Consider the following 15,701-nt stretch of genomic DNA (forward strand, 5'->3'; position numbering starts at 1 on the left):
GAGATTTTCCGAAGTTGAAAATGATCTAGAGTAACTATGTGGATTGTATGGAATGCCTTTTCTTTCAATATTAAATAAATACATGAATGGATAAATATGCCCATAAAAATGTATAAATGAGGTACTATATAATGAGTTCATACATTAAATGAATTTATTTAAAAAAAAATTCACAGGACTTATTTTTTACATTCATCAATCCACCTTTATTTATTTAAGTTTAAGTCCTATGGCATTATGAAATAAAAGTCCACGTAAATAAATAAGGGAGAAAATCTCTTTAAAAAACTATAAATTAGTCAATATATTTCAATAAATGTATAAATGAATAGTTATTTATACATTATTTCAGGATTTATTGCCTCATTCATTTATTTCATAGGCATATATATTATTATATATGTTAATTCATTCATTTTTTTTATAAGTTTGATTCCTAAATATGCACTAATATTCCTATTTGTACAATCTTCGTGGATGCTTCTTACTTTAGTATGAAGCATTTAAATAGGGGTGCCCTAAATATGAGAAAACAGACTTCACATCCGTTTCTGTCTTGTGTTTCAGCGTCTGCTGAAGGGCAGCATCCAGCTGCAGGAGCGTTTCAGTCTGCTGCAGGTGAAGGGGGACCTGCTGGACTCGGTGTTTGGTCCTGATCGGTCCGACGGCCTGCAGGGCGAGCTGAGTTCTTCCATCAGGAACCGAGAGCTGCTGCACGCTCAGCTGCTGCAGAGGAAGAGCCGGCTGCAGGTACCGACATGCTACTGTCATTCACTTGGCTTTACTGCATCTTCAATTTAAATGGCTGCTTTTGCATATTTTTTTTCTGAATGCTTAAACACACTAACATTCTCGAAGCACCGCTCTGAAACAGTTGAACTTCTCAACTCAACGCTTGTCAAACTGTGTTAGATGGGTCTCGTTAAATCATAGGCACAATTTGTGTTAGACTGTACAATTACAAGAACTCGTTGGGCTGGCACTTTGATATAAAATAGCGTTACAATGTTGGGCTGGCCGATTTATTGTCTTTTTATATCTATTTCCAGCCATATCTCTCTTGGTTGGTTTATAGCAATGGGTCGACTGTAGCAGCAGTCACATTATGATAATTTTAACCCAGATTTATGACACACAGTCAGGCCCTTTTTTTATGCAGGCTGTTTTTGTCTACAAAGTTTTAAAAGAGTGTTAGCTTTCCACTCCTCCTATATCCTGCTTGCAACTGGCCCAGGTTGAGATTCAGGTGTGTTCAGCTAATGTAGCCTTGAGCCTGCAGCAGAGACGAGCAGCAGGCTGCAGAGGTTTGGTGAGATCACTTCTTTCTAACTCCACACCTCCACCAAACGTGTAGTCATTAGCCCCTCGACCGATGCTGAGTCAAGTGCCATCACTTGAGGACATTTAGCTCCGTCTGGAGACATTAAAGGCTACCTTGTACTGCTTTTTCTCATATCTCTTATGCAGTAGTTCTCCCCAACACCTAGAAACACACTTTGAATCAGTGGTACGACTTTGGTGTACATGTGTCACAGTTAAACCCTTTGCCAGTTGTGTGTGTGTGTGTGTGTGTGTGTGTGTGTGTGTGTGTGTGTGTGTGTGTGTGTGTGTGTGTGTGTGTGTGTGTGTGTGTGTGTGTGTGTGTGTGTGTGTGTGTGTGTGTGTGTGTGTGTGTGTGTGTGTGTGTGTGTGTGTGTGTGTGTGTGTGTGTGTGTGTGTGTGTGTGTGTGTGTGTGTGTGTGTGGCCATCTCAAAATACAAAATAATATTGTGAAATATCATTAAATCTGAGTAGAAATATATGAAAAGAAACGTTGGATTGTGATTATGAGTACTCTCAGAATCTGTTTTAAGCAATTCTATTTTATGTCTTTAGCCCCAAATTCTCAAAAAAGCCTCAAAGAGTTTTACAGCCTGTACAGCGTATTACATCCTCTGTCTCTGAACGCTCCATCGAATGAGGGAAAACTCCCTAAAATAACTTTTTTACTGGGGAAAAAAAGGAAGAAATCTCAGTGAGAGCAACAGTGGAAGGATCCCTCGCCCAGGATGGAAAGATGTTGTGTGGAATTTAAATCTTCCTACTTGTTAAATGTTAAAGTTGTGAAATTGTGATGAAGAAATAGAATTAAATAGAATAAAAATCTGTTCTATAAATATATGAATCTGTCAACAATTATTGTTTTAACGGCTTAGCATTGTATACATACATCATTACAAAGTACTTTTACACATGGCACTATAGGCTATTGGCCCAGTTTAATAAGCAACACAATTGTACATGATATGTAATGGGGGACCCTCGACCGTCACAAGTCGAGGGTCCTCAGCCTGAAAAACGCTGGAGACCTCTGGTTTAGAAGCTCCTTGTGCAGGCGTGCATAACGTTCAGACATGAATGGCTGGCTGTATAACAAGACTTGATGATTAATTTCCTCTCTCTCAGGGCCTAATCTCCACTCGATGATTCATTTCCTCTCTCTCAGGGCCTAATCTCCAGAACCAAGGACTTCGGTGATGCCTATGAGTTCATTCGCTCCAAGCTGGCCAGCCTCCGGGACCAACTGATGGCAGCTGATGGCCTCCAGCCTGACATCCTGGCTAAGAAAAGCCAGTCAGACCAGTTCAGGGTGAGTTTAATCCCTAACTAGACCAGAGCCAAGTCAGAGTCGGCTAAATATATGTGCTGGAACGCCACACGATGTGTGTCTTGTTGTAGCCTCCAGCAGATTAAGCAGATGAGTTTGGGCATGGGACGATATGAAAATATCACGATTATCCTGACCAAAATAATATTATCCTGATAATTGTCAAAATAATATGCTTACAAATTATAAAAAAAAAAATTATATTCACTTTATATTTTCTTTTTTTAAGATAAGACATTTTTTTACTAAACATTATTTTTGTGTGAAAAACAAAGGCTTAAAACTTAAATAAGGTCATCATAAATCATAAGGTATAACTGCATAAATAAAGAATAAATAAATTATTGTGAGTGTTAATTATCCCGATCCGATAAAATCGTATACCCTCCCATCGCTCATCAAGTGTCATGCAAATTCTCTGAAATTGAATGGAATCATGTTTACAACATAAATAATGCTGTGTTTTTGATTTACTGCATGTCAAGGTCACTTTACATAACAGACATCCGGGAACGCATACTGTCGCGTTGTAATGTGTTTTGCTACCTTCAGGCAACCATTGGTTTCAGTTCATTTCAGTTCACAATGAGACTCAGACTGCAAGCCTTGAAAGTGGAGTTAGGTAATCACTGTTTTCACTGTTGCCAACGGGATGGATTTTTTCATTCTAAAAGAAGGTGCTGCATTATTACCGTCTATATATAGTGTCTAGATCAGGGATGCCAGGGTTACGACCCGCGGGCCGGACCCGCCCCGACTGCACGTCACATCCGGCCCGCGGGTGATAAGGGGAGAATATTTTTTTAAATTATTATTTTTTTTAAATATATACCGTAAATCCTCTAATACTGGCCTGTATTCTATTACCGGCCAGTCACATTGGCCGGGGCAAGTGTCAACAGGCAGCGTTATTTCCACCCTTCCCATTCATTGTCAGGTTCGCGTCGCGAAGATTTTGGCTGAGGCTATATTAAAGGATTTACGGTATGGAGGAGAGTGCCTGTCAATCATCCTCCTTTTGTAATGTATGTAATTTAGGCCTCATTGTGAGGCTATTTTGGTGCCAATGCCATTTCTTTTTGATGTGTAGGCCTTCATGAATAATTTCAAATAGCCTACCTATCCATGTGTTGAGTCAATGTTTGGCCTTTTCAGTCCGAAAGTGTAATCCGGCCCCCTGAGGTCTCACTTGAAAAAAATCTGGCCCCCTGTCCAATTTCACCCTGGCCACCCTGGTCTAGATGATGTATACATTTTCTTTTAATCAATGTGTTGCCTGAAGTGAAAGTTGTTTATCCCCCAATGACTTGTGTGTCCTCAGGTGATCCTGAAGGACCTGGAGGACTGTGGAGCACACATCACAGCGCTGGAGACTCTGGTCTCCTCCAGTCAGAGCAACAGGACCCAGTTTGAGAGGCTTTATGCTGACTGGAAACACTTGCACAAGGCCGCCATGGTAAGACAGGAGACTGCTTTAAAGTTCTGAGTCATTTGACCCAATCTTTTTTTATTTTGTTTTTAAATCAAGTGATTATTTGTAATAGGGGGAAAGTGGTTGGTCATTGTGAAGTAACAACCTCCTGTTCTCAAAAGTGACGCCAAAAGTGCCTCATACTGTGTTCACATCAAACACAAAGCAAATTGTCGCCTCGCATTACTCAACGGGTTTGACAAGGAGGCAGGATCGTTCTTGTTTGTTCACGTCACTCGTGCTAGATGTGCTCGAGAGGACGGCTTGATGCAGACACAACAATGTTTCATCAGCCATGGCTGAAATAATCGCTTTGTACATGTTGTTGAAATCCCACATATACGGGGAAATCAAGCGTTACCTGTCTGAGTTCATAACATCATCCAGAGGTGCTCAGTGACGAGGCTTTCATGTCACAGCATGACACCAATTTCTTGCTCAAGTTGATGAAATTTCACATATTTCACAAGCCTCATTCGTGTGGCATTTGCAAAGAAAATCACATTTGGTATGAACACAGTAATAAACTTACATTCTCTCTACTGGCCATCAGGCTGCGACTCCTCTGGTTGCAAAAATAAGTCTAATTGCATGGAAGTCTATGAGAAAATGAGCCTACTTCTTATTTGATTAATTATCTCTAAATTATGGTTCCATTTTGAGTCAAATGGACCATAAAGCAGGGTGTGCTTTATGGCGCGGCTACCTTGTGACTGTCAGGTCGATACCACAAGATCACTTCAACACTTAGTTAAAGTTGACCTTGAATTATGAAGCCAACTCTTGTGCTTGTCCTTTCACTGGTTGCAAAAATTCCAATATGGCGACGGCCAAAATGCCGAACTCAAGGCTTCCAAACGGTGGTCCACAAACCAATAGGTTCTATAGAGTCTATGACTGTATATGAGACTATACTAAACTAAAAATGTATATTATTTTTGTCCAAAGTGACCAAGTACACTAATCTGTTGCTGTTGCATAATGACAGCTTTTGCAGATGTTTCCGATGCCTTTTCCCCGGCCGCTGACTCTAGCTGATCTCTCTTCTTTTGTTTGCAGGTGAAGGTGAATGAAAGTGAGGAGAGCATCGCCGACCACGAGAGCTTCCACGACAGCCTGCTGAACATCGAGAAGTGGCTGATGATCATGAAGCAGAAGCTGGAGTCTTTCCACTGTCCCTCGGGAGAGTGGAGCATCGAGGGCCGCCGCCACGAAGCTGAGGTGTGTGTGTGTGTCTGTGTGTGTGTGTGTGTGTGTGTGTGTGTGTTCTGTGACATTGTACACTTAAATAATTGGGACAGTGTGTTCCAGTTCTTAAAGAGGACCTTCTATGCTCCTTTCTGGTTCATACTATTTCAGGTTACTACCAGAACATGTTTACATGTTTTAATGCCCAAAAAACACTTACTTTTTCCATCCTGGCTGTGCTGCAGTCAAATTATAACAGAAGTCGTCTGGATGATCCATATTCTTTGTAATTTTTGGCACTCACATGTGACAGCGCTGCTAAAGAACTGTCACTTTCTGACACCCGTTTGGTTCCGCCCACAAAATCCATCATCGCTGTTTGCAAACATAAAAAAGCTCTATTGTTTTCTGTAAAAGAACAGCTCAGCAAGCTTAAATGATGTCCCCCAGGCACGAACATGAATTGGATTACCAAGAAGACTATAGGTTTACAGTGTTTATCACACTGACGTTACCTGGCAATCTTACCACCACCAGAGTTGAGACTCTTCACCTGAGCATTGTTGGCTGTAATCACGTTCCGCTCCGCTCTTTTAAACCCTGCACTGGATATCAAATATATTTAGCAGTGTGCAGAAAAGTTCCTTTTTAGGAATAAAAAACCAGCAGCCATCTTATCAGCCTAACACAGACACCACTAGTGCACCAGGATGAATAATCCATTCCCACAAAATAACACTGTTGGTTCAGTGTGTTTGCCCACATTAAACAGTCACTATAGAGGAGTGTGTTCTCGAAGTTTGACAAGTTTAAAATAATGTGTGCTCTTTCTTACCCAGCACCGGGAGAGTGAGTGTTGCAAAGCTGCATTCAACAACCTGTGAATGTTTCTTAGATCTAAATCAGGCCTATTCAACTGGCGGTGCGTTAAAAAACTCCAATCAAGCGTGATGGGTCTTCCAATCAGCTCTGTATTCAAACGCATTTAAAAGAAATCCCTTAAATAACTGCCATTCCGCCACAATAAATCCTCCAAGTGCTCGCACAGGGAAAAGCAAATACATAACTGATGACGTTTAAGGAAGACAGTTGGTGGTTTTTATTTCGACCATCAGGGTGAAAGGGAGAAATATACACAAATCTATTATATTGTAATTTATTCCCATTCATGCTGATCAGAATCATCTCAGTGACACGCCGGACAGGAGGGGCGGAGGGCTTACCTCCATGGACACCAACAATATTTCATTACTCGTGGCCAAAATAACTATTGCTGCTTTGTACATGTTGAGAAGTCCCAGATACACCGAGAAACCAAACACCGTCCTGCCTGAGTTCATGACATCATCCAGGGGTGCTCGGTGAATTTAACCAAGCTGTATTCACAGTATCTATCAGTATGTGATTTACTACAGCAGTACACAGCAGTATTGCTGTGAATTAATTGCTTTAAACGGGGGAAAAGGATGCTGAAATAACTACAGCACATAATGATGGAGATTAGTACGAAGTCTGAAGTCACGCCTTGTTAAGTCTGTCAGCGAGACGACAAGCAAACAACTTTTAATATGCTTGTTTTCTGAATGGAGCTTCTGACATTGCTCTGCTCCATTCATGCTCAATATAATGTAATCTAGACATTAATGCAATGTTGCTGTTTGTACCACAGTCTCTGGTTTCTACACATCATCTCTCCACATAGTCTGGTCTAGTCTCTCTACTCATATCAGCTACTGTCCATAGACACTGGTACAAGATCTGCTACCTCCTTTTCTGTATTGACAATGGGGAAAAATCCACTTTGCATTTGTTGTGAACGCAGCATTACAACATGCGCAGGCATTCAAGAGTGAGGGAGTTACCATGGGCACACTCCATGTTTCCAACAATAAACCATTGGTGAAGCATACTTAGGTTTCATAGTCCCCTCAATCTAACTCGTCAAGACGAGTGTAGAGGGCTGCTTCTTGACTTAATTCTAAAGTTTAAGTGGTGTTAGCTGTGAAGTTTACCTTGAATTATGGAATTTAAGTGTCAAAGTAATCTTAATAGCTGATCAGCACATCGTACTCACATACTTTCTGTCTTACATTTATGGTCCCTTAATAACGTTTCAGTCATCACCTCTATTACAATCCGGCCTTTTTGTGTTTCCTTAGGATGTGCGCTACTAAAGGTCACAGGTCACAATGACTTGAATTCTGAAACTGAAAATAAAAACTTGACCGTTTGGACATTTGAGTGTTTCACAGATATTTTTCTGGACACCCAGCTTGAAACGGGGACAATCCTGGACAAAGTGGGATGTTTGGTACATTGGTGTCTAGATGAAGGGTTGGCCAATTGTGGGTTGTATTCATCCATTCAAAAGACAGCAGTGAGATCTGTACTCTGCTGCTTCGTAGTTAAAGCACTGTATTGTCCTTGTCCACAGAGAGCACTGGGAGAGTTTCCAGAGAAAGAGCTTCAGCTGCAGCAGATGGAGGTCCAGGGTCAGGTGGTTCTGGAGAGGACATCAGAGGAGGGACGGGTCCACATTCTGCGAGACATTAAGCGCCTGAGAGACTCATGGTTGGCCCTGTACAACATGAGTCTCAATCTTCACAGGTATGTTATATTCTAAATGATCTTTGATATCACAAGTTACTGTTCTATCTACTTATTAAGCATTGGAACCAAACATTTACAACACTAAACATGAACACTGGATGGATATAACCCATTGAGTCAGTCGGGGTGAAAGGAAAGTGACTTAGTGTATGTTGTGTTTGTGTTTTTTTGTTTTTGCTTTCTTTTTTGTTCAAAAACTGACATCCTTACTAGAAACTATACGATTTTTATGCCAACACAGAGTTTCCATCTTGAGCTCATCTTCCTGTTACACTATAGAGACGACCCCTGGTGGTGTCTGCTGGTCACTGCAACACATCGAATCAATACAGCATCATAGACCAAGCAGCATCTTTATTCATGGCTGTATTGAAAATCATACCATCTGGATTTCTAAATACCCTGGTATACCGTCATGCCACCCAAGTCTGAGCACAAGGTCCAGTTACTTGGTGTTTATGAAGCTTTCAGCCACATTTCAAATTGAGGTTCACTTTCCAAATGTGTTTGTTTGTTTCTCATGTATTGAGCATTTAAGATAATTCCCTGGATTGTTTATACAAATGGTTGTTGGTACAGAATAAAAATGCATGCCGTTTTATGCACAAAAAAAAATAGCTGAAGGCCAACGAAATTAGAAGAGTGCTGCTTCACTGCTGTAACAGTCGCTGTGTTACAAGTTACTTTTTTAAGTTTCACCACGGGATAACTTGTGTTTATTTGCGTCAGTCGCACTCAAGGCGCCGGAGAGGAGATGGGCTTACCTCCATGTAGAACCAAACAATGTTTCATCCATCAGGGCTGATATCACCACTGTTGCTGCTTTGTACATGTTGTGAAGTCCCAGATACTCCAGGGAACAACACACACGAGTTCATTAGCATCATCCAGAGGTGCTCGGTGAATTTCACCAATCTGTATCCACTGTATCTTGCAAGCCGCACATCAGCTGGTTCACCACAGCTGGATGAACCCAAATAAACTATTTAACTGTGATTTAATTGCAATAAACTGACAAAAAAGGATGCTGAATATGATGGTGATTTATAAAAAGTCATGCTTTGTTAGGTCCGTCTGCAGGCCGTCAAGTTTTTTTAAATGCTGGTTTAATGAATGGAGGTTGGATTGACGGGAGGTACACTAACATTGTAGTTGCTCCATCAGTGCTCAAAACAACGTCTTCTAAACATAGATATGGCAGCACCGCTGTTAATTGTATCGTAGACAGTCTCTGGTTTATACACATACATTTCTCCACAGTCTGGTCTAATATGAGACAAGATTTGTTTCCTCCATTTCTGATTCAGCAGCGTGAAAACAACAGGCGGAGAATCTCAAAGATAATAATCTTTAGTGACACAGTTTCACGCATATTTCTCGCTCGGATTAAAATATTGAAACTCTCGCAAATTACACTATTTCACCTCATTCGCATCGCCTCATTCGCACCAATTCGTGGCTTTGCATTGATTTTGTATGCAATCTGCAAAAAGATGTGCTTGACCTTTAGTCTGAACACAGCATTAGACTTCCAGGCGAGTTATGGACACGCTTCTCTCTCTTTGTCTCCCAGGCTGCTGAACAGCTCCACAGAGCAGACAGAGTGTGACTCATGGAGTGTTGGAGGCCTGTCCGCAGACAGCACATCCCTGACAACACAGCTCAGTCTGGGGGAGGGAGACGGTCAGGTCAGGGTAGGAGGCTCCAGGTGCCAGAGAGGCCAACAACAAGAGATGTATGGAGCCTTGGCCAGCTCCGGGCCTGGAAGAGGAAGAAGCCTGGAAGGAGAGGCTGAAGTGTCAGTGACCATGGAGCAAGGTGGTCGGATCCAGGGTCACAGTGAAGGTCACCTCATTCTGACTGGACAAGACGGTAAATCTCTCAGCCCATCAGTGGACCGTGGACGCTCCTTTAAAGGAGACGAAGTAGATTCCTCTGCTTGGATCACTTGCATCAGAGCAGGCCAGAAAATTGCCAAAGAATCCACCACGGATGGAAGCGCTGACATCGATGCAGCAGCAGGGGGCAGCAGCGTCTTAGCCGGAGACAGAGAGGGAACGGAGTTAACTACAAAGGTCAGCTATGGAGAGGGAAGAGGAGTGAGCTCTGGTGAAGGCAGCCTGGAAGCAGCCGAGGGCCTGAGCCCCGGAGGAGGAGCGTTCATGTTGTTCAGACGGGACCCAACGACTCCAACGCAGCACACAATGGTATTGTTGGGCTCATACTTCCTCTCCCATGGTTAACTGTGTAGGTCAAGAATCTGGACCGAGACAGTGGTTCAGGAGTTTTTCTCCCTACATTTAATGTTGAGCTAAAACTGCATGTCTGGAATATCTATTTTCTGTATGGTGATTTATTTTGGAGGCAAACATGATGAGGCAGGACATAACGTTGGGAGGAATTTGATTTGATCGTTTTACACAAAGCTACAGATTTATCTGTCTGATTTTTAGATGAATGGGAAGACACTTCTTACAGATTTTAGGGCCTGGACACTTTAACTTTAACGTTCACATTTAGGGCATTTAGCAGACGCTTTTGTCCAAAGCGACTTACAATAAGTACATTTGTCGAAAGAAAGAAACTACAACATATCATTGCCGATAAAGTAAGAGTGAAAAAATAGAAACAAGTGTCCTCATCTAAGTGAAGTAGTAGCTGTTCAGCAAGGATACCTTACTTTTTCAGTGACTTATGAGACTTCGGCCTCCCTCTGTTTGAACTATCACTATAAAGTGTAGTAGCAAATGTCAAAATACTTTGAAGAAGAGGTGAGGAGTTTTGTTTTGAAACATTCTGAACTGAGCCATGTTTTTTGTTTTGTTTTTAAATTCAGAATTAAACTTGTCACTTTTGGATAAATGGATGGAGGATATCGTGATATAATTTTTTTTAAATTGGTTGGTATTAGCTGATGTTATATTTGTTTTTTAAGAAAAAAAAATACTGTATTTTCCGTAAAAAAAGATGTTGTTAAATATATGCTCGGATCCCAGTTAAATAATGTGCACAATTGGGGATGTACAAGGGTTAAAAAGCCATTTCAGCTCAACATTAATTCGCCTCATTCATGTTGTTTCATTCATCATGCGTACATTTCCACGTAATCACACAGTGACTTCGTATGAAATAGTGCCATGTGAAATATTTGCTTGGTTTGGTGTGAACACACCTTAAGTATGTGCTCTGTGTGAGTTTTATCAGTTGTTCTGGGTTTTATAGGGTGCCACAGCAGAGTACAAATCCAGGAGGAGGGAGTTTGAGGCCTGGCTGTCCAAAGAGAATGAGCTTCTCTCCGGGATCTTCAGCACCAAGGAAGCAAAACTCCAAAGCGCCAAAGAACTCAAGATACGACAGGACACGCTCAGGGTGAGTTTCTGTTTACATTCAAACATTTTCTCAACTCAGTCTGGGGAAGATGAGGAAGATGTTCATGCTTTTTGTCTGGTGTGAAGTTTAAACTGTCTAGAATATGAAAATGCATGTGGTTGTTTGTCAAATAGCAGCAGAAGGTTCACAGGTTGTTGTTACTGATGACATTCGTTACTCTGGAAGATGGTTGGTTACGTTTTGTGGCCAATTTGTTGATATTTGATAAAAGCTATTGTTTGTAACCATTACAAGTAAGTTTTAAAGTTTACCTTTTGGAGTTATGGAAGCTAACTTTGTTAACAACAACCAGAAGCCACACGGAACCAGATGCAGTAAGGTTGCATGTTTGTCCTTCAGTGATTCGTTTTACTTTTTACTTTGAGTACATTTCAGATCCTGTACTTTTTTACTTTTTCTTGAGTAAAGAAGTTGATTCAGTACTACTACTCTACTTTTACTTCTACTTTTTGAACACAAGTATCTGTACTTCTACTTGAATACTTTTGACACCTCTGGCGTCTAATAATGACGTGGATAGGTTTACTTTGGAGTTATTTGAAAGCCCAAGGCTGAAGGGTGCCTCACTTCATAGTGGCATCAGAAGCGCATTTGGACCTCAAATCTCAGTGTGAAAGTTTGTTTGTAGTTTCTGCCGTTTGCTGTTTCTTTTGTTATGTGACGCTGCCATTTCTCTCAGAAATTATGTCATTTTTTGATAGCTGTGGTTTCAAACATAAACTGGTAAAATGATAGAATTGGCATCCCATTTTGTGTGGGTTTAATGTGAATAGGCAACAAATTAAATCCTTTTTTTAATATGGTGCAGCCCTGCTAAAAGGCCTTGGTGAGTGCTGGTGCCTGCCCTACTTTTTGAGTATACGCTATTGATATGGTGCTAACTTTGACATCAGATGTTATGCCCCTGAGAGTGATGTAACGGTAGATTAAGTGGAAGTGCACTTCCAGTAATTAATGAGGTCAAGTAGCGTACCCTGGATCCCATTTCACAGATAACGTCATGGGTGATAATATCTAAAATAATATGTCTCCACATGGTAGGCAGCGATAAGAAACCTTATGCATAAATTTATGAGTAGAACAGTATAATCCACACACATTTGTGTTTCCTGAGGATGAGTGATGCTAGAAATATGTACATACAGTCTGAAATGAACTAAACTGACTTGATTTTTTAGCAAAACCAAAAATGTGCCGGAAAGTCTGTGACCCCCACGGTTGGTGCTGCACCTTATGTTGCTTGTCCTTCAGACACCAGGATTTCCCTGTTGTAGCCCCGTACACCTAAACGTGTCTGTGCTGTGTCCTTGTGCAGACCCTCAGGGCAGAAGTGGCCTGGGGTCAGGAGCAGTTCCAGCTGTTGCTTCAGGAGAGTCGGGGCAGTGAGGCTGGTTCTGGACCGACAGAAGACATGAGTCTGGAGGAACTTCGCTACCGCTGGATGCTCTATAAGTCCAAACTGAAGGACGTGGGAGAGGTCAGAGCCAGAGCCAAGGTGAGAGGAGATTTCCTATCTGCACTTCGAGTCATAGAAAATCAATATTTAAAATGGTAAAGTCACTTGGACACAAAAACATGGAAAAACTAGGTCCAAAACAGTTACCCTTAAACCCTGGTTAAGGTATTAATAGGCAGGTTTCTGTGTGTATAAACGGTGATGCTGCATTTGTTTCACTGTGATTCGCACTTTCAGTGCACTGTTGTGTTTTCACCACAAGGTGGCAGTGTAACATAATTTGGAGCACTGCATGCGGTCACAGTTAAGATTCCCCGTAACACGGCTGTAAAGGACCTCTGCTGAGTACACTTGGTTTCAGTAGACCGTTCTCCAGATGTGGTGGAACCAAACGAAAACATATGTTTTCATAATCTCATGTGATCTTTAACAGCTGCACAACATGTCTCTGTCAGTCAGAGTGTGCTCCTGCATGAGTCAGTAGTCAGCAAGAGCTCCAGTGTGGTTTGAGTTTAATATTACAATCCAGTGCACAAGGTTTAAACACTGTCAACATTGTGAAATCATTCCAATACTTTATATCTCTGCAGAGAGTCCGAGCCCAAAAAGAGGAGCCGCCCATCGCAGCTAAGGTGCAAAAGGTAATAACAAATGATTTCAGATTTTCAAAAGATGAGAGAACATAACCGGACAGCACAGGTGTGGTGTGGTGTGGTGTGGTGTGTATAGAAGCTGAGGTGGAAAATGGCAGCAAGACATTTCAGACACAACACCTGATCAGAGTTGCAATCTACAGTATATAGTCTGTACCATGTCGGGAAATAATGAAAATCCCCGTTGCAATCTCCATGAGCTCATGTTAAAGTCTTCAAATGTCTTTATGTCCAATCAACAGTCTAAAATATATTCACTTTACAATGATACTTAGTTGATTAGACATGTTGACTGTAGACCCACAGACTCACATTGATTTGCAGCCTCTGAAATGTTGCCAGCTTCTTCAGCCGACAAACTATTTTAAATGACACAGATCTGTGTTGGTGAGCCTCACTGCTCTCTGGGATTTTATGTTTCCATCCGACCAGTTGTGCTCAGTGCTTATTTTATTCAACTCCCTGAGGTACGTGTCCACCGGACACGAGGGGACGCGCTGCTTCCCACGCTTATGGGCAGCTACTAGGCACCTGATTGGACGAGCACTTTCACTTGTGGTCAATCTGCTCCTGGGTTTTGATGCGGACAAACATGGTAGCTAAAAACTATTTCTTATTCTTATATTACAAAACCAGTTCCCTGCAATGTGTTTCTGAAAACATTTCATAATAAATAAAGTGAGGATTTTGCTGAATCTAAAAGTTTAAACGTTTTTCCCGTGGTGGTTAGTTGAGCTGCATGCACCTGATTTCCATAAAGTAGCTTAGGCCCCAACTTTGTGCAAATGAGGAGCAGCCATGTCGTTGTCCATCTCTCTAAACACACCGCTGCACAACCAGAATGCATTGCATCTCGTAGACATAGGACACAAACAAACAGAGTTCTAACTGAGCAAGCTTTTGTCTCGACCAAATTTGTTTTGACCAAATCAAACAGGTTAGGTGTGAAAGCACCCCGAACACCCAGTTCTTCTGTTTAGTTCAAGGGAACGAGAAAGACAACATGTATTGTTCCTGTGTAGTGGACTTTCATTGAGATGCTAAACTCAAAATGTTTGGGTCTGAACCAAGTGCTCCCCTGCATTGATATGACATATTGAAATTTCCCAGAGGGCTGTTGAGAGCCAAACACCTGACCTGACCACCCAGACCTGGCAAGTCAAGCAAATCAACCCCCCAGCCCAGTGAGCAGATTAAAGCATGCCCTCCCCCCCTCAGCCACCCTGTTGACCCCTTGGACATCCCAGCTGAAAAGCCCTCCAAACATTCCTGTGTCTTTTCACACAGTCTTCACAGCCTCCTTTCATCTGCCTCTACCTTCAGCAGAAGGGGGTTGATTCTTTTATTGTCTAGAACATTTGATGAGCCATTCCTTTTTTTCTTTCTAATTCAATGAAACAAAGACACCCACCATTTAGCAGCTACTTACTTTGCAGGGGAAAAAACTCTCTGAATTCCGTGTCCTTTTCTTTGAGTCATTTAAAAACCGAGACATAATGTTTATTCATCCTGGAATGACAGCCGTCTTTGTTTGCATGTCAGCTCAACAGTATACGTCCTGTTTGCTTTGCCACTGTTGGGCTTAATGCCTCTAGGCTGTCAAAGCCTCTAATAGCTGCACAGTCAGAAGTAGTATGTTTATCAGCCCTTTTTACTGTTTTCACTTCATGTTTGCATGGCCTTTCAGAGCACTCACCTGACAGCATTCACAGTCCGAGTACTGCCACATCAGAATACTGCTCTGTACTGTACTAAACAATGAGATTTATAATACATTAAAGCCCAATCCCAAACCCCCCCTATCCCTAATCCCTGAACCCTCAGGAATTTAAGGGGGATCTACTATGCTTTTCTGCTTTTCCTTCCAGGAGCACTAACACTAGGGCCTCTTGTCCCGTGCCATGCTGAAGCACGATCCCCCCCCCCCAGTACCATGCTGAAGCATGATTGCCCCCATCCCCAACCGGGCCTAAACACGATTGCCTCTTGTACATCACGTCGTAATACGACACACGTATGGCTTAACATCGTTTCCAAGAAGCGGCATCTCCGAGTCATCACAATGGAGAACAACACACCTCTGCCTCAGAGCATGTGAGCGCTAGCGAGCAAAGATCGTCATTTTTAAAAGGATGGTGCGTCACCCTATGTCCCGGTCCAATTTTTCTCCGGTACCACTCACACCCAAGTCAGAAGCATGCCTGTGTCTTGCACAGTCATCAACAGTATTTTCTGTCTGCTCTGTAGCGGGATGCAATCTGGGTTGAGTACTGAGCGATGAGTGG

General features: G+C 42.0%; 1 protein-coding gene across 1 annotated transcript in view; it reads left to right on the top strand.

Moving 5' to 3' along the window:
* The window catches only part of syne3 (spectrin repeat containing, nuclear envelope family member 3), a 41,611-nt gene that overhangs the window by 17,761 nt on the left and 8,149 nt on the right, over positions 1 to 15,701 (top strand). Inside the window, exons 9-17 of the mRNA XM_084014025.1 lie at positions 568 to 750; positions 2,487 to 2,630; positions 3,970 to 4,104; positions 5,179 to 5,340; positions 7,742 to 7,914; positions 9,491 to 10,124; positions 11,140 to 11,286; positions 12,623 to 12,802; positions 13,354 to 13,404. Of these exons, the coding sequence (XP_083870151.1) occupies positions 568 to 750; positions 2,487 to 2,630; positions 3,970 to 4,104; positions 5,179 to 5,340; positions 7,742 to 7,914; positions 9,491 to 10,124; positions 11,140 to 11,286; positions 12,623 to 12,802; positions 13,354 to 13,404 (1,809 nt within the window). The remainder of the gene's footprint in view (positions 1 to 567; positions 751 to 2,486; positions 2,631 to 3,969; positions 4,105 to 5,178; positions 5,341 to 7,741; positions 7,915 to 9,490; positions 10,125 to 11,139; positions 11,287 to 12,622; positions 12,803 to 13,353; positions 13,405 to 15,701) is intronic.

This window comes from Eutrigla gurnardus, assembly GCF_963514095.1.
Source record: "Eutrigla gurnardus genome assembly, chromosome: 7".
Classification (NCBI taxonomy): Eukaryota; Metazoa; Chordata; class Actinopteri; order Perciformes; family Triglidae; genus Eutrigla; species Eutrigla gurnardus.